Here is an 18,612-nt window from a genome sequence, read left to right on the forward strand (position 1 = left end):
TTCATCTCCATTCACGATATTAAATTAATGTGCTTTTGGAAGTCCAACTAGAATTAATCAATTAAAAATATAGCTTTCTACCTAACAATTTTTGGCAAGGTTTAAAGTAGCTCATTCTGCTTTCTTGATTGTAGAATAGCAGACTTTTGGAGATCATCTCATCCAAGCTGCTCAAACAGCACCAGCTCAGATCAAAGTTAGCTGCAGTTTGGGACATTAGATACACATGACATCCAGGGTTAGCACTAAGCTTCAACAATGATGATAGAGTGGCTGGGAGAGTGTTTGAAAGAGTGATGAGTGACTGGAAGTCTGAACAGCATAATCTAGAAAGGAGGGAATTAATTAGCCTATGAAAGAACTGAGAAGATGACCATTATCTTCAGCTGCTGTAGTATCATAGGATAGTTGTGGTTGGAAGGAACACTTTGATCCAAACCCTGCTTAAAACTGGGCTAGCTCAGATCAAAGTTTTAGGAGGAAGGAAACCATACATTCTTCATACACATAACAGGCCTAATTCACAGCAGAGCAGTTCTAAGCTAAGTGACAGGAAATGTTGTTGAGCACTAGCACTTGTGATGCCATAAAGCAGTCTGCTTTGGGAGCTTTCGAAACCCAGTTTGGCTAAAAGCTGCCTATAGTGTTTTAGGTATATTTGGTCTTGTCTTCAGAATGGTGGACGGAACTGGTCTCTGTGGAGCCTTCCAACCTATTTATGTCAGAGCTTATGGAAGTGACCTCTTGTTGTTACTAATCAGTGTCTTGAAAAGACGAAGTCCCTTTCCAGCTTATGCCCACTAAAATGTCTAGGTGACATCCTGGATGTAAGCATCTGCAAAGACATAATATGTGGGGCACTGGCACAGGTTGCTCAGAGAGTTGGTGGATGCCCCATCCCTGGAGATACCCAAGGCCAGGCTGGATGGGGCTCTGAGCTCCTGATGGAGCTGTGGGTGTTCCTGTTCATTGCAGGGGAGCTGGACCAGATGGCCTTTAGGAGTGCCTTCCAACTCAAATGATTCCATGATGATTAGGTGATGCAGAGAGTTCACTGATTCAAAGTGTTGTGCAAGACACCCAAGGTTCCAAGTGGACATCATGAGGGTGAAAGCAAATCTACAATCTCAACTCTAAAATTTTTCTTTTGCTCACACAGGTTCCGATTCACCAAGAATCTCAAAGCTGGCAGTAACCTCCACGCAGTCACCAGTTCACCATAGTGTCAGTGTCTCAGTTTTGTTTTTAACAAGACAACCCTTTCACCTTGTTGGATGATGATGGTAAAACGTTAAGACCGTTTCTCTCCTGTCAGAACTCCTGAATTACTCAAGCTCATTTTCCCTTGCTTTCCCAGAAATTCAATGACAGAAGATAGTTCTTATCAGCTTCTGTTAAAATTCACTCTTACTTCCAAGTGTACTGCTGCTGCTGTAATCACTCTGCTTTTGAATTTCACTTGAAGGAATCTATTCATAGGTTTCCTTTAGCTGCCAATTGCTTGTTTTAATAAATCTCCCTTTCCTCTCCTTCACGTAGTAGCCACGTCTAGCCTGTTAATTGTACAGCTTATCTGCTGAAGTCTATAAGCTGGCATCTCAGGTCCAACAGCCTTATCTTGGGCTGCACATGAACTTCCCTCTTCTACCTGTAACTGTGTAGCTAGCAATGCAGAAAATCAACTATTACAATCCTGTGTGAAAAGGATGTAATTCATACTGAAATACTTTTGAAAAGCCTTGTGTATAATCCTTACTTGTTTCTATGGGTGGGATTGGAGCATTGTAATTTGTTTTTTCTTTCAAGCATCTTTGTGCAGATGTTTGCTAGCTTTACATTTTGTTATACTTGCTATGATCTGGCTGCTCTTGCTGTTTTCTTTCTAAAATAGCCAGCTGATTTGTGTGGCATTTGTGTGAGATAACCTGGCACATTATCAGCTGTGGGGGAAACCGCTCCAAATGCCATTCATTTACTTTGCAATATGTATCCATCTTCATCTCCAGCATCCAGGAGCAATCACTCAGTAGGTTTGATTCTGAAGACTTAGATAGTTTTCCTTATCTCACTATGGCACCTTTAGTCCATATGCTTTACCTTGGCATACAGGTGGTTTGAGGGGCGTCAGGCAGAATATGTGAGGCAGGACATATACAGCTAAGTAGGTGGAGAGAGAATTTCTCTGGAAGCAGAACATTCCTATAGCAAATCAACTCATCTAATGCAAAGAAAGCCATTTACTGCCTAGCTAAAAAGCACAACAGGGCAACAGAAGGATACAAAGCATGGATGTTTTGGGGGAATGTTTCTACCTCTGAGATGCAGCTGACTGAGGTACAGCAAGCTGATCAAAGAGGCCAGTACATGCATGCATTCTGCAGGTAGACCTTTAAATCTGACCCCTTTTTCTTACATACCAGAAAACACTCCAGATTGTCCTGCTTCACTGTTTGCAGAAGCTGCTGCTCTGTTTGTAGCTGTAAAAGCAATAGTTTTCCAGGGAAAACTGATGAGGCCTTGACAGAAGGGTTACTAGTTATTTCTTGCTGCTTGACCTTTCCTGATGTTACTGTACATCCTGCTTTGTCCTGAGGTATAGAGCATTACAAATAGTAGTGTTCCTAATTTATATATATATAGATATTTCAGTATTTTCCTGTAAAAAGGATTAGGAAGAACTCAGCAAGACCTTCATAGTACTCTGTGGCATGAAGATCACATCATAAATGATTAACATTGGTTTACTTTCTAGAAATTATTTCTTGTGTGATGTTTGTATATCTAGGATGTGAAAAATATGCTTTCTGTACATAACTTTAATTTATAAAACCTGCAGGATATATGCCAGAACTCATAGTGAATAATTCCTTTGTGAAATAGTGAATGTAACTTCGAGACGAAGTCAGAAAGAACAAAATGCTCGGGATACCTATTCCTGCTTCTCCACTTTGTGTGTGTGTGTGTGTGTGCCTTTCCTTTCTGGCAATGAATCCTTGGACAACTCAAGCCTTGAGCTTGGCTTCCTTCAGCCATGGCCCCCTGCTCTGGGGGGAGGAGTGGGGATCTCTTCCAGAGAGAGGAGGGAAAGAAGGAAGGAGCCTGCCTGGCTCCCTGCTGCCTTGCAGAAAGGAGATGGATGTGACTGAACGAGGTTTGTGGGCTTTGCATGGATGGATGGATGGAGCCCTGCAGCAAGAATTGGCTGCCATAGTGCCCAGTAGACGTCCTTCCTGGTTAAACTTCTCCAGAAAAGAAAATGGGGTGGGTTGGCTTGGTGTTTTTTTGTTTTGTTGGTCGTTTGGTTGGTTTTTTTTTTGAGGAGTGTTAAGAAGGAAGAGAGCAGGGATTAACACCAAATCAAGATTCTCCTGCAGAGTCCAAAATTCAGCTGGGACAGCCGCTGGGACAACAGCAGGTTGTCTTCTGAGAATACATTCAATGGACACAACAGCACAGGATCAGTGCAAGCAAATGTCAGTCTCCCCCCCTTCACAGGATGAAACAATTGCTGTTGGCAGCTTGTTTAGTAAGCAAAGATGGAGCCCTAGTAAGTGAAAGTGCAAGACTTAATGCACTAACACACAATATCATGTGGGGTGCAATGAAGAACACCAACTCTATCCCAGACTGACCCAGTATAGCAAGATGTGATTTGAACAGCGTGCTGCACATTTAAATAAACTTGATGAGATAGTCATGTACCTAGAAGAGCTTGCAAGTGATGAAACGCAGAATTCACTTGGAAATATTTGCTCAGCTCTGCTGGAAGCTGATAGTGAACTGATGGGCAGATATTTGCAGATGAACACTTATGTACAATGTTTGGGATAAGGAAAAAAGCCTTGAAAATGATCAGTATCGTCAGCAAAATGTAAAAAACAAAATAAAAACCAGGAAGATGTATCTCTCTTTCTTTGGCTTTCCAGGTAATGGTCTTTGAGGCTGGAGGTAAAGTTTGTCTTGCATCAACTACAGCATTTTACCAGTGAACCCATAAGAACTATTACTGCTGAGCTGGCAGAAACAGGAAATATAAATATTTAATGTTTCAAAGGCTCAAGGGGACGAAGAGAGACCTCTGAGGTTCTGCTGCAGGCTGTGATGTTTAAGAGCAGCCACCCAGCGTGTAGTGTTGAGGTTTTGTTTGCTGCAATGTGTGCTTTCTATTGCTTCACTCTCAAAGTCCACAGCAATGACAGTAAAAACCACGCAGGTTTAGGCTGCATTTCTTAGACCAGCATGGATGGTGCACCTTAGGAGTACAGTGCAAAGGGGTTTGGGCACTGCCTCTACACACTTGTTGAATTTAATCTTTGTAAATTATTGTGATGACCTCAGTTCCTACAGCTTTCAGTCCTGAGACAGAGCAGCTCAGCGAGTTCCCTGGAACTACAGCAGGTATTGCAAAACATGAAACTTCCGTAGTACAAAATCTGAACTTACAAGATGGATCTGTTTCCATCCTTTCCATTCCCACTGTGGGAAGCTGAGGTGTCACAATGCTCATTTGTTTTCACTTCACTGTCCTTTTGGCCATCAAATCTTTTAGTCTTGCTAGTGCTTTAAGAGAAAGCTGAGAAATGGCACTGAGAAATGCAGCCAGCGTGGCATAGGGTACCGTTTCAGGAGGGTGTGTGGGCAATTAGAGAAGTTGGAAAAAAGAAAGACTTGTTTTCCTCCATCCCAGCTGCTCCAAGTGGGCAAGAGCTGAATAACTTCTGACAATCCATGGACCATGCACTGGTGTACCATTGCCTCCTAGTTTCTCAAGGGACAAACAAGATCTAAAGGGAGTTGAAGTTGAGTCTCTGTTGGTGTCTATGAACGATGGCTCAGGTCTTAAAGTCTTTGTTAGTTTGAGCAAAATCTGGAAGACTTTTTTCCTATTGCTATCATATATAGTCAATACAGCAATTAAGCTTCAGCATAGGTGAGAAACAAGTTAACGACAGAGAAGAACTTTTAGGGAGCCTTTTGATTTTGCCAATGCCAGAGCTAGGAAAGGAAGAAAAGAAAATGCAAATAGCCAGCTTTTGTTTTATCTAGAGAGACATCATTAACTTTTATCTGCCAGGAAACAAGCCATGGGGAGTAGTTCCTGAGTGGCTGGTAGGGTGTTTGGACTGTTTTCAAGAATACAGATGCAGCAGTGCTGCACAATTTACATTTTTAATGAAAATGTATGTTGCAATAATCAGAATTTCCAAATGATTGTACTCCCAGTAGTCTGGGAACAGCTGGGAGTGAAAGTGGACTGAAAACAGTCATATAAGAGAAGTTTACAAACTCTGATGTTCTCTTTTCTTAAATGGTGCGTAACTGTTTTCAGTGTACATTAAGTTGGATATATCTCCCTGCCCTTAGGTGCTTGGCAAGCCTGTAGCATTGCCAGGTGTTGTTGTGACCAAAGTGCAGGACCTGGCATTTGGTCTTGTTGAAACTTATACAGTTGGCCTCATCCTAGCAATCCAGACTATCCAGTTCTTTCTGTAGGGCCTTCCTACCTTCTAGCAGAACAACAGTTCCTCCCAGCTTGGTGTCATCTGCAAACTTACTGCGGGTGCACTCAATCCCATCTCCCATCATCCAGATCATCCATTCATCTCTACTCTCTGGAGATCTGTCCAGCTTGTTTTCAAACCCCCTGTCCAGTTGTTTTCAACACTCTCTGCCCAGATTCTCTGTTAAGAATCTAGAGTATCTCCAGCTAAGTTTAAATCTTCAGCATTGTGGTGCCTTGTCCTGGCTGTAGGAGGAGGAATATTATTGGCATTCCCATGGCACAGACAGCAGCTAAGGAGAACTGAAAAAGAGGAAGGACAGACTTTGCTACAGATGAGTGTCTCCAAGAGCTCGGAGGGAATGTCTGTAGCTGCAGTGAACAAGGAGAATGGATGTGCAGAGGAGGCTCTGACTTCTGATAAGGTTTCAGTCAGTATTTTGATCATGTTCCCAATAATCAAATTTAAGTTGGCTGGAAAAAAAAAAAAAGTCAACTTCATTTTGGAAGATGCGCTCACATCTCAGCTTGGGTGGGATGGCTCACACATATGATGTGGCACTACCCAGTAACGTGGCTCTGATAAGATGCCCTTTTTACACACTCTGCTTATCCCCCCTCCAGGCATGGCTTTTTTTTCTAGCATGGTCTCTGTTTTCATGTGCACTTTTAGCAAGTGGCACATGAGCCCTTTCCTTGTTTGTAGAATGACTTTTTTTCCTAAGATCTCAGCACAACAACATGGAATGAATCCAGTGACATTCAAGGCCCACACCTGGGCAACTTTTATTATCATGTCTTACAACTACATGGCCTTTACAGGTCTTTGTCCAAAACTACTTTCGTATTAGTGCTACCTACAAGAATCCACCCATCTGCCATCCGAACAGTCAGATTTCTCCAGTGTGCAGCCTTGCAGTTGTCTGCCATCCTGCAATCTGACTTCTTGTGAGAAGGAAGGAGCTCCCAACAACTGTGTGCTTCGTCCAGGAAAGACAAATAAACTATGGCAACGCTCTGAAATAAAAGCTGGTGTGGGTTTATGAGCACTGTTGAACTGTCACAGCTGTGAACTGCATTTGGCTCATCTGGAAGATATCCTCGATGAGAGCCAGGGACAGGAGAAACTCTTCTGATGACTTTGCTTGGCTTAGCTTTGCAACATTATTATTTATCACTTTTGGAGTGCAAAGCCCAGACTAAGGAGAAGATGAATTGCTTGTTCTTTCAGCATTGCTTGGAACATGACTTGCTTTAAATAAAGATGGGAGTAGCTTTCCTTTTTTGACTGCAAGTACTTGGAGGTTTTTCCCAGAAATAAGAATTTGTAGCCACCACTACAGCACAAGTTATGAATGTAGCAATGAGGAATGGCATGGAGGTGTGATATTGGCATTGCAGAGTATTGATAGGACGCTGAAGGCTCCCTTAATCCTAGTGTAGTCCACCAAGGACAAGCAAGTAGACACAGAAGTCTTAAAGGGGCAACCTGTAGTCAAGAAAGTATAAGCAATCAATCTATCACAAATATGGGGAAAATCAAGCAAAAAAGCAAACAAGGGAGGATGAGGAATGGCCCTATAAGTGATGTTTTGGTTCATTAAGGCCTAACTGTGTATTAAAAAACACACTCATCAGTATTGAGATGAGGTTAAAATGAGACAGCAGCAAGCTCATCCCAAATCTAGAATCTTTGAGCCCCATAATACACACATGCAGCAAAGTTGCAATAGAGGAAGCAATTAGAAAAGGGAAATCGTTTTGTAAACAGCACTGTGTAAATAACTGCACTTCTGTTTGGGGTTGTGCTTGCTTTGTGAGGGGTGACCAAGGACCTCACTCCACTTAGAATTAAAATAGAGGCTCTGCATGGATTCTGAATCTTCTTATTGACTCTGTCCGTTGGGCCTGAATCCCACAGGAAGAGCAATTCTTGATGCCCAACGTGGGACTCCCAAAGCAGCCTTGTCCTGTCTAGCTTGTTGGTGTTAGCAGTGGAGGACAGAATGTCTGGTAGAGCCATTAGATATGTTGCCTGCACTTGAAAAGTGAGACTAGCAAGTGCTGAATGCCTTGTGCTGGAGAGGGTACAGAGAACAACTTGCCCAGTTGCAGCTTGGCATTAGTTAGCTAAATGCTAAGGCGTCAAGTCTGCCCTGTCCCTGTGATTCTTTACAAAGCTTTCCATACTGAAGAAACTTTGTAATTTTTCAAAAATCCCATTCATCTCTGTGCAGAGAGTGAGTGCTGAGCGTTAGGAAGATGTGATAGGGGAAAGCAAGTGGTCTCAGACACTTGTTTGGTTAGCTGGGCTCTGGTTTGGCAAAAGAGGTCAGGGCAATGTGGGACTTCCTGAGGTGTGTGCTAATTAGCAAAGGGCTTATAAGGCAAATGGGCCTGGAGTGTCCCAGGGGTCTGCTCTGTGACTGGAGGATGTGTTCAGTGCTTAGTCCTGATGGGTCATGGTGTCAGCCATGTCCTGGTGCATGGATTTCCATTCTGTTCCTAGGAAATTGGGGGGTTCCAGCTCCTAAGTGCTTTCTGTTGTGCCTGGGATATAAAAGTGCTGGTAATGGACTAAGGAAAGTGTAGTCTTACCAGTTTTCAGGTTAAAGCTCATGGCTAAAAGTGAAATCTGCCACTGCCTGTGGAGCTATCAGGTATCTAGCGCTTCTTTTTAATGACAGTGCTAAGGAAAAATACAGCAGTCCATCTCTTATCAGAGAGCTACTGCTAAATGGAGAAAAGCTGACAGCAAATATTTACTCTCAGATCAATTCTGTTTAAAGTGCAATGTTTGTAGCAGAGCTTGAACACAGGAAGGTCAGATACAGTATCAAGGCTGTATGTATATAAAGACAGGAATATGCAGTGGATACTCTTGCTTAGATGGGGAAAACACGAGAGGATTTTGAGAGGCACACTATGAAGAGCTTGATTTTTGTCCTCACTCTGAGCGTTTTCTCTTGTTCAGGTAAGTTTTCAGAATTTTTCAGTCCTTTTTCATATGGCTTAGTTAAGGAAAACAGTGAACTCTAATGGAACTGTGTGTCTGCCTCAGGGTTTCCAGTGTATGATTATGAACTCCCTGTCACGGAAGAGGCTCTCAATGCTTCTATTGCAAGGATCAATTCTCAGTCTTGGGGGCCAAACCTATATGGTGTTGTCAGGAGCCACGTTAGACATGTGAGTGCACGGATAACAGAGATCCTTTACCTTAAATATGCTTTGCTGACTTGGAAAACTGGTTGGTTTTTTTTTGTTTTTTTTTTTTTTGTTTGTTTGTTTGTTTTCCTAATCTTGGAAATGCAAATTTAGTTAGAGTTCTCTGTTGTGTCTTGGAAGAGGGTGGTCTGAGGCATTGTACAAAGCTACGACTTTAATTATTCTTTGTACGTGCAGTTTTAATTAGAAGCGTGTTTGGAGCTCAAATTGACCACCCCTAGAATAGAAGACTTTGATGGATATCCTTAAAGATTTTGCACAAAAATTAATTCAGAAAAGAGCTGGTGTTTCTCAAATACCTCCAGCTGACTGTTTTGCTTTGGGCATAAAATAATGTGGATTCCATCTGATGGAGGTAATTCAGTGCAGCTAAACATCTGACCTCTGGGTGAGCACTCCGCTTAAGGAGCTGACAAATAGTGACTCTACAAGCTGCACCAACTCAATGCTCTGCAGTTTTGTGATTTGTTTTCCAGGCTCTGCTTGATTTGGCCTTTCTCTTACCAGGTTGACATGTGGAACAGCAATGATTATAGACTAGAGCTGCAGCTCAGTATTCGTGAAACGGAATGCACAAAAGCTTCAGGAAGAGACCCATTTACATGTGGCTTCAAAGTAGGGCCTTTTGTGGTAAGTGCCTCTGGTGTAAATGGGAAACTCCCCTCAATGCAGGGTGATCTCTGGACAGGTTGAAACACTATTGATTGGCTCTCAGAAGACAAAAAAAAGCCCAAATGCAACCTGCAGAATAGAGTGGGTATTACATGGGAAGGGGCCACGTTGAGAAACTCTTATTTCTGACCAGTGAGGAATGCATGAGCTGCTCTGAGCTGAAACAAGAGGATGCTTGCCTTGGAATGGCATGAGGTAAAAGTGTCTGTGTGCTTTGCAAACAAATCCTGGAAGGAAAGCATAGCTGCTTTTCCAAGTTAAGAGAATGGTAAAACTGGTACTTGACCTGATTTATTTTCTACCAGGCATGTAGGCAAGAAGTCAGGAAAACAGGAGATGAGAACAGAGTTGGCAGTCTGTATAGGATGGTGTGCAGCATCCTCACAGCTTTGTGATGCAGCATGCAGTAAGGCTAGGAGTTGATGTGAGGTAGGGATGTTATGCTGTTTGGAAGGTTGCAACAAGGAAGGATTTGGTGACTAACCATAGTTCTTTTACTCTCCTGAATTCTTGTCTCTTTTCCTCTGTGAATGACTGCCAAGTTCATCTGTCCGTCCTGGGCACAGACTTTAGGGAAGAGGAAAGATTTTGGGAAGGCACTGAAAAGGTGGAACAAAGGCTTTTCTGTTAGATAATGAATTGTGCGACCAGCAACTGGAGGCAGTCTATGCACCGAAGAGAGAGGCAAATGTCTCTTTGGGTATTACTACTCTTGAGTTCAGTGGCTTGTGTGTGCGTAGAAGGAACAACGCAAAACCAATGAATGTTACTAAATTTTCTTCCAAATCAGAGGGATTGGTGGCTGTGAAGTTATTAATGCATCCTAAACGGACACTATCCCATAGGTCCCTCAAATCCCAATCAGAGGGCACCTGATTAGATCTGATTAGATCTATATCTTTTAGATTAGATTAGATTTGAGTGAAGGCCTGGAATAGGTTCATCTTGATGTGAACTGAATACTGAACATATTCATAAAGATTGAATGTAAAGGGAGGTGGCCCCACCTTAGGCACGATGGTTTGGTGATTAAGAAGATATGTCCCGTTTCTCTTCTTGTTGGTGCAGTACACCATGAAAGATGTGAGGATGTCAGATTTCTAAACTTGGGTGCAGGCTCTGCCAGAGCTTCTGTCAAATCAGAGAGACAGCTCCTTTAATGGTTGTTCAGCTTCTAGAGGTGGAGCTGCCATCGGCATCGCCCTGGGTAGATTTTCTGTTTGCGATCGGTGATGCTACAGCCATGAAAAGGTTTGGGAGAACTTTTTTCCTAACACTAGCAGGTTCAAAGCTTCATGCAGGTAATATGCAATTATGGATCAATAAATTGTGTGAAGTTATACACCGCTAGAATATATTGACCTGGCTGCAGACTGCTCCAGGCATGTCGCTTCAATTTTGTCCTCTTGGAATTTGATTAATAACCCCCTGTAAAGATTTCCCACTTAAACTCCCATGAAGTGCTTTGCACTGTAGCTTTGTTCCACCAGATTCACTCTATTTTTATCTGTTACAGCCAACTGCTGTCTGCAAAAGTGTTGTGGAAGTCTCCAGTGAGCAGATTGTGAATGTTATTGTGCGATGCCATCAGAGCACATTCAGCTCTGAATCGATGAGCAGTGAGGAGGTAAGGAAGTGAAAAACTGCTTTTTTGCTACCTGAGAACATAAAAATTCTGCTTATCTTCTTTCAAGGAGAAGTCAGGTATTTAAGTGTCAAGTCAATCTTTACAACTGGCTTTGACAGTCTGAAGCAGCAATTCAAGGACTTTTACGTATCATATCACTTAGCAGTGTTCTCACGTTGACAGTGGAAAAACTGAGGCGTGAAGGGGTATGGAATTTGCCCATAGTTCACCACTTTGTCCCACCCAAAATGTAACAGTCACTTAAGTCTTGAGTATTTTTTTTTTGTGTGCTGTCATGTTGCCAGAGGACACTCCATCCCAGTAGTGGCACGTGCCACGGTGTCATTATTCTGTCCTTATTCAGACATCTGGTAACCTCCTTGTTCTGTGCTTTCTGTGCTTCTGACATCTATTTAGAGGCAACTGGAAGTTTTCAGCATAAAGCTGTTTGTCATTTGAAATCCAACTGCCTCCTCTAATGCTTCACGTTCCTTCCTATGAGAGGCTTGACCTTGCTCGATGGATGCCTGAATGGAGTGTGAATCTCTGTGACAGTCTGGCACATCCACCAAATGTGACACTCTTTCTCCATTGAAATATACACCATGCCTGTGCCTGGAAAATAGTGATTGGCACATCTTATAGACAGAAACAAATTCTGGCTCTGTTATCAAATCCCTCAGCTGAGCATGTAATCATAGTATAGGTGAAGAGAGTTTGCTCCTCTGAGATTGATGATCCACTCATCTTTACTTCTGAGCTCTCATCCAGTTTCTAAGATATGATTAAATGCTAACCCAATCAGTAAATCCCTGCTAGCTGCTTTCAGATTGTACCAGTATCCAATTTTTCCTTGAACTTATTCTTGAAATTGTATGCCTGCACTTACAACATAGGCCTGCAATGAGTACTGTGCTTGAGGATTATATTCAAGGAGTGAAGCTAGTTTCACAAGCAAAGTGGCAGAGGATCTATGGACAGCATTTTTGTTTATGGAAGCTGCACGTGGCGAAGGATTCCATGTCGTGTTCTCTTTATTTGAATTGCCAGCTTTTGTTCAGAATCTCTACTCAGATGGAGATAGTAAATGCACCACAGGAATTCTTGATTTGCAGAGCAGAAAGATAGTGTGTGAAGTACTGAAATACGTACAGCAGTTTTGCATGTTCAGTCTGTCCTCTGTGTTAAGCATAACTCTCATTTAATTGGGCACTAACTATAAACACTTGCTTATATAAGCAGAGCTCTTCCTGCAAGTCTTCTTTAACTGTCACTTAAAATTCAGTGCTGCTGCCAATATTCCTGCTGGGGGATGTATTTCCTACAAATTTAATAAGGAATAAATGCTAAAGAGAATTATTGCACATGAAAAAGAAAGTGTTTCTGAACAGGGCTGGACTGCAGCTCTTGCTCTGTGGGTTGTAACGCAGTTAAAGGGATCTCGGGTTGGCTCACAGTGAATGATGTTGATGTAGTGCTGATGGTATTTGGGTAGGAGAGGAGCTGTGATTGACGAGGTGATACTACTGCGATAGGAATCTATACAATAAGAATATAGAGAGCTTTAAAAACAGTAATTTGATGAGTCAAAGAGGTGCCATGTGTAGATAGAACAAGCTAATTTGGCTCTCTGAGTCCTGTTCTCTTGGCTGTATCTGCAGTAAAGGTCAGGTAAGGTATTAGGTACCAATTTCTTTTTGAAGAAACTGCTTTAATTTACAGATGATGCATTTGCTGATGACAAGCCCAAGCAAGCGAGGCAGCAGTCGCTCTGAAGGTAAGCCCTTTCTGCCACGCTGGACAATCCTGGCACAGGTTGGTTTGCCATTTGCATTGGCCATGTGGAGGTCATCTGTTTGAGAAAGAGGAAAATACAAAAGGCCAGCTGTTTGCTCAGGTCACATCCAGCTTCTGTTACAGTGGAGGGGTGCTTCTCACTGAGAAAGTGATGAAAGCATGGGGCTGCAAGACAGGGCAATGCTGAAGCTAGAAGCTTGCAGCCGTTTTCAGAATTGATGGATTTGTGTTTTCATAACCTGTACTTGTGTGCAAACTTACGGTTGTCTTGATATGCAGAATGCTGAAGAAACATGCTTGACAGCATGCAGCACTCATGCATGTCTCCATGTTCGTTCCATTTTTGTTTCTGAAGCCTTCTCATCAAGGGGAAGAGGCCGCATCAATGGTGACTGGCACAAACCTGATTATGCTAGCCCTGGCAAGATTGAATAATGCAATTTAGGTGAGTATCATAGAATCCTATAATGGCCTGAGTTGAAAAGGACCACAATGATCATCTAGTTTCAAACCCCCTGCTATGTGCAGGGTCACCAACCACCAGACCAGGCTGCTCAGAGCCACATCCAGCCTGGCCTTGAATGCCTCCAGGGATGGGACATCCACAAAACAGTACAGCTCCAAGTGAGGATTTTACGCACACTAAGTTTGTAGGTTTTGAGGCAGAGTGGGAAAGAGACTGCTCAGGATAAAAGACTTCTTTGGGAACATACTTCTTGACTGGGAGCATGTTAAAAGCCATTGCACCTGAGGCTTGCTTATGGGGAAATCATGGTGTGTCACTTGGCAGTGGGACCTTGGACAGGGCATCCATCCATCTTCTATCTTCCCACCTACCGCTTGTTCCCAGCTCTCAAATGTCTTTGTGCTGAAACTAACTTAACAGGGCCTTGAAGCTGCATAGTTCAGGAAAAAAAAAAAAAAAAAAGGAAAAAAAAAATTAGTAATAAGGTATCCAAAAGAACAGAGAAGCAGTTTTCCCAGGGCGTTTGTTGTAGAAAAGCTGTGATGGAGGTGTTTGGAGCTCAGGTAATGAATGATAGTGAAAGGTACACAATATTCAGTGGAGCTGGAAAAGCTTAACCTCCACAAACCACCTTAGCTGACCCACTTCTGAAGCTCTATGTGGGAGAAGCTCTCATTTCTGCTGGTGTGTTACCGACCATTCTATGGAGTGAAAAAAAGGGAAGTGTCTTTGAAAGCATTTTAGCAATAGAGAATGAATGTCATGCTCGGGCATGCTAAACTGATTTAAAATAGTTGGAAAAGGGAAAGGAATTATTTAGCACTATGTCTGTGCAATCAAAAGGGTTTCACACACTCAACTAGCAGGTGTTTGTCCCTGTAGACTGACTACAGAATGGAATGCCTGCATGTGTGGAGCTCAATTCAGGCCCTCTGCCTTTGAAACAACAGTTTTAGATGATATTTAGCAGTGGTGACTCACCAACAGCATGTTATTCATAAACATATCTGTGGCAAATATGTGTGCGCTGAAGGAGATGTGCCCCTACTCTCATAGCAAATAGACATGAAAGGAAAACACAGTCATTTTGTTAGGTCAGGTCTTTGTAAAAATGCTTTCATTAAATCTGTATGCTATTTTGGTTTAGCCTGCAAAGGTGCTGGTTTTATTCCTCTTACAGGGATCTCTGACTTTTCTGAATGCTTTTGAACTTCCTCGATGATATGCAGTGGCATTCTGGCACGCACTCTGCGTCCAACACATACCAAAATTATTTCATATGTTTGAGGTCAAGGAAAGTTATTCATGATTTTTTTTATTTATTTTATTTTATTTTTTTAAATCCTGTGTTTCGGTAACTGTGCGACCATGGCAGGCAATATTGCAAGCCCATCTACGATGGCCATGTTTGCTAGGTCATAGGAAATACATGCTGTGCTTTGAGATAACAGTAGCTCAGCTGGCATATTCTCTCAGATGAGAATATTTTGGAGTAGGCTAGGGAAATGGATTTAATAATAGAAAGCTTTCATCTCTTGCTCAATAAACCTGTTGTTGACAGGCAAAGCTAGACAAGTTCAGGTAAGAAGTGAAATGTGATTCTTTTTATGCAACAGTGCGGGTAACTGACCGCTGCAAGAATTGCTAAGGCAAGCTGCTGAAAGAACGTTTCATGCTGGAGTTATCATTTTCTGAAGTAGATTGTCTCTTCTTTTTGGCTACAGGAATTATTTGAGGAGAATCCTGGGCCAGAATGTACGCAGGAAGCTAGACTAAATGGTCTCACAGGTGCTTTCTGTCTCTGTTTTTATTTATTTGAATGTGCCAAATATTCAAGAGGAAAAAAAAATCAATGCAGCTGTTATATAAAGGACGTTTTCAGGTCTGCAGTGTTCAGACCTACTGACCTGCTGCTGCCAGCCAGGAGTTATCAAATTGCATATGAAAGAACCACACCAATGACTAAAGAGCTTATTTCATTGACAAATGCTAATCAGATTTTCTGGATTAATTTCCTAGTGCATCTCTGGAACTGGGGAGGCTGTGAATATTACTTGTCATGCTGTGGACTGGCCCCTCCAACAAATAGCTCGGGCACATGAGCAAGTGACAGCAGGAGAGCCAGCTGCTGTGCAAAGCTATTACAGCTTAACAACCTGAGCCTGCAACAAGTGTTAAGGTCGTTGGTTAGATATAGCACATATCTAGCTCTGCCAGCCATGAGCCTTTAGTGCAAGGTGCAGTCCAACCTGTGGCTTATGCCTGCAGTCACCAACAGTGCTTGGTTTCCTTGAGCAGGAAAATAAAGCAAGTCATTACTTGCATTAGATGTGTAGGTTGTGAAGACTGGTGTTCTCTTGCTGTTGTTAACCACACAGGGAAAGTGTTTTGTTTGTTTTAACATACAGTGGGATTCCTTCTACAGAAAGACAAAGGGCTGTGATTTCTTCCTGGAGTTTTTCTGCATGTTCTTAAAATGATCCTCTGACTGAGTTCTCATGTGACATAGCTGGCTGGAATGTGATGGTGGCAGTTGGCCTGGCAGAAGCCAAAGTCAATAGACTGTCATCCTTGGCTGTTAGGGATCTTTCAGTGAAAGAAGAAACTGGTAATACTGGGCCTCTTCCACTCATACCCAAGAAATCCAGGCTCCCAGTCTCAGAGTGAACTGGGTCCTTGTTTCTCCTACTTCCAGAAAAGCAGCATGCATAGCCCGCCTGGGGCACAGAACTAAAAGCTTTTATGCCCCATGTTCTTATTACAAAGCCATCAGAGGGAAGGGAAATCCCTGCAGAAGGGGATCTTTTGTGTAATGCATGAGCTCCACGTCCAGATCAGCTCTGAGAGCGAGAGCTAGGCTCATTTACCTCCTAATGACAGGCAGCCACTGTATTCCTCTTGCCTCGGAGTCTGTGATTGCAGAGCTCTGGGTGTTACCTGGCATTTATGACAGGCAGTAGGAGAGAAGACAGCATGCTCTCATATGTTGCGACCCTTTGTCACTACCACATGTGTGAACATTTGTTTCTGGCACCAATCTTATCCGTAGAATTGACTTCCAGAGAATTTTCACATTGCCATGGTTACAAACATGATGGAGATACAGTGCAGGCACTCACGTGTCCTCTTAGAAAAACAGATCTCAGATTCCTTTGTGCATGTTTAATTCAAATGCATTTCTCAGAAGACCATACACCTGCTTATAACCTCAACCACCTGTGCTTTTGAGACTCTCCAGTATGAGTTGGTTTGTATCCACTATGTTGCTTATGCTTTTTCTAACAGCCTGGGTTTATCTCTCTCTCTCTCTCTTTTTTTTTTTTTTAAACACTAATTAGCAATTAATGTGACTTTTTTGGACACGTGGTGTTTTGCGTATGCAAAACAGATTCCTCATTATATGATTGTGATGATAAATAATAAGCAATTCAGTGAAGTTGAATACCCTTTTTTCCTGGGCTGTGGATGTTTGGTTAATTCTGCTAAGCAAGCAAATTTTGAGCTATGCCCTTTTCCCACCACCTCCTTTTCTTGGATGAGATTAGAGAATGAGGAATATCAAGATTCAAGGATCATGGAATGAGTCATAGAATGGCTTGGGTTGAAAAGGACCATGATGATCATCTAGTTTCAACCTCCCTGCTAAATGCAACCCCTGCTAGGATGCAACATGTGAAAAGCAAACCTGATACGATTTCCTTCTCTTTTTCAGGAAAAACTATTCTGTGATGAAGTGAGTCTTTCCTTAAAATCACCTTCTACTTTACAGCCAACTGGCCATTGGATGAATTCGTCAGGTGCTGAATGGGTGCACTGCTCAGTCAGTAGTGTTCTGACTATTACAGCTCATCAGGAGGACTGTCTCAGACACCTAATGTAACTCTGTCCAGTATGTGTTGTACCATCTCGTAGCAATGATATTAAATGATCAAAGGATTGCTATTGTATCTTTGTGTTCTGCATTGCTCTCCAGTTACTTGTAATTTTCTGCAATGCTTGCAGCTTATTACTGATTACTTCAATGTATCTCTCTTCTGGAAAACAAGTCTTTTCAGTCTTGTCCCTTTCTCTGCACTCTGTGCATGTGTCCCTCCTTCTGCAGACCCTTAGGAAGGGACTGTGCACCTTGGCTTTTTTTTCTTTCTTTCTTTTTTTTTTTTTTTTCCAGTTTTTGCCTTGAAAAATGAAAATCCAGTTTGCTCTCTGGTTATAATTAGGACAAAAAAATCAGTGGCAGGGATCTGTCCATCATTCATGGGATATATTGCCAGTACATTGTTACTGCGATGCATAGGATATTTAGATTATACATACATAGTTATTGTTTGAGCTAAAAAATGGTGTTCTAGATGAAAAGTGGAGTTGTCTTTGACCTCCAGATGTGATCCTCATGATGAATGAGTAGGAAAGGTCTTTTGATCCTTTAGCATTGATGTTATGGGTGTTGTAGAGTCATAAAGCCATTAAGGTTGGAAAAGGACCACCCAGTCCAACCACCAGCCCACCCCACCATGCCCACTGACCACATCCCTCAGTGCCACATCTCCATGCTTCTTGAACACCTCCAGGGACGGTGACCTCACCATGAGCAAAAACTTCTCTGAAGGCAGGACTTTGTAGTCACGTCTCTTGGTTATGAGGGCAGGATCTGCAGTCAAGCATCATGGTAGCACATGCAGGGGCTGGGCTGTAATATTTCTTCTTGACTGATTATAAACTGCAATGAAAGGCCACCCCTTTCCACTGCACATGGGTCACACGTATGCTAATCATCTATGTGCACCTCGCTGCAAAGTTTGCAAAGCAAACACTTTTTTATTTTCCCCAGAAAAATGGATTACAGGTACTTTAATCTCCTTGCTGTATGTATACAAATACCTTCACAGCCAGAAGCTGATGTGACATCTGCTGTGCAAATGTTGCTTTGGGGCTGTGGAGTAATATTTTGTCTGCATTACTCAAGTCTTCTGTGGTCTCAGTGCTGACTCAAGCACTTCTTATTCCAACACACTAGTGATAGTTGCTATGGGTGTTCCCTTCCAGCTCCCATATCTGCGTGTCTGTTCTGAGAATCAACATCCATGTCCAAGAGCAAATCTCACTGAGACTGACGCATGAAACCATATCAGGATCCCGATTCTGTTTGCATTCAGTCATGTCTTCACTCCAGTGGGTTCCAAGTACAGTGAAAGACTCCAAAAACGCCCGTGTCAGAGGGAGCCAGCCCTTTTTGCTCTCCTGCACCAAGAAATATTTTGACATACTGTCAAAATCTCTGTTCTGCATCGCATGCTCTGTTCTCCACGGCCCCTCTCCACAGCATCT

The 18,612-nt window shown here is 42.5% G+C and overlaps 2 protein-coding genes across 2 annotated transcripts in view; both read left to right on the forward strand.

Annotated features, from left to right (window-relative positions):
* TRPM8 (transient receptor potential cation channel subfamily M member 8) overlaps positions 1–8,164 on the forward strand; it is a 37,619-nt gene extending 29,455 nt beyond the window's left edge. The window contains exon 25 of the mRNA XM_085228038.1: positions 1,160–8,164. The gene's annotated coding sequence lies outside the window, so the exon portion shown is untranslated. The remainder of the gene's footprint in view (positions 1–1,159) is intronic.
* A 153-nt stretch (positions 8,165–8,317) lies between these two features.
* SPP2 (secreted phosphoprotein 2) lies at positions 8,318–17,234 on the forward strand. The gene is made up of 7 exons (XM_010713232.4): positions 8,318–8,474; positions 8,562–8,686; positions 9,233–9,355; positions 10,914–11,024; positions 12,747–12,801; positions 13,177–13,266; positions 17,000–17,234. The coding sequence occupies exons 1-6, from the start codon at positions 8,390–8,392 to the stop codon at positions 13,254–13,256; spliced, it is 579 nt and encodes a 192-aa protein (XP_010711534.1). The 5' UTR covers positions 8,318–8,389; the 3' UTR covers positions 13,257–13,266; positions 17,000–17,234.
* Positions 17,235–18,612: the final 1,378 nt, after the last annotated feature.

This window comes from Meleagris gallopavo, chromosome 7 (assembly GCF_905368555.1).
Source record: "Meleagris gallopavo chromosome 7, MGAL_WU_HG_1.1, whole genome shotgun sequence".
Lineage (NCBI taxonomy): Eukaryota > Metazoa > Chordata > Aves > Galliformes > Phasianidae > Meleagris > Meleagris gallopavo.

Coding starts and splice junctions, on each gene's coding strand:
- SPP2 (XM_010713232.4), top strand. CDS start 8,390: ATGGGGAAAACACGAGAGGATTTTGAGAGGCACACTATGAAGAGCTTG. Junction 9,356..10,913: donor TCAAAGTAGGGCCTTTTGTG/GTAAGTGCCTCT, acceptor TATCTGTTACAG/CCAACTGCTGTCTGCAAAAG. Junction 11,025..12,746: donor AATCGATGAGCAGTGAGGAG/GTAAGGAAGTGA, acceptor TTTAATTTACAG/ATGATGCATTTGCTGATGAC.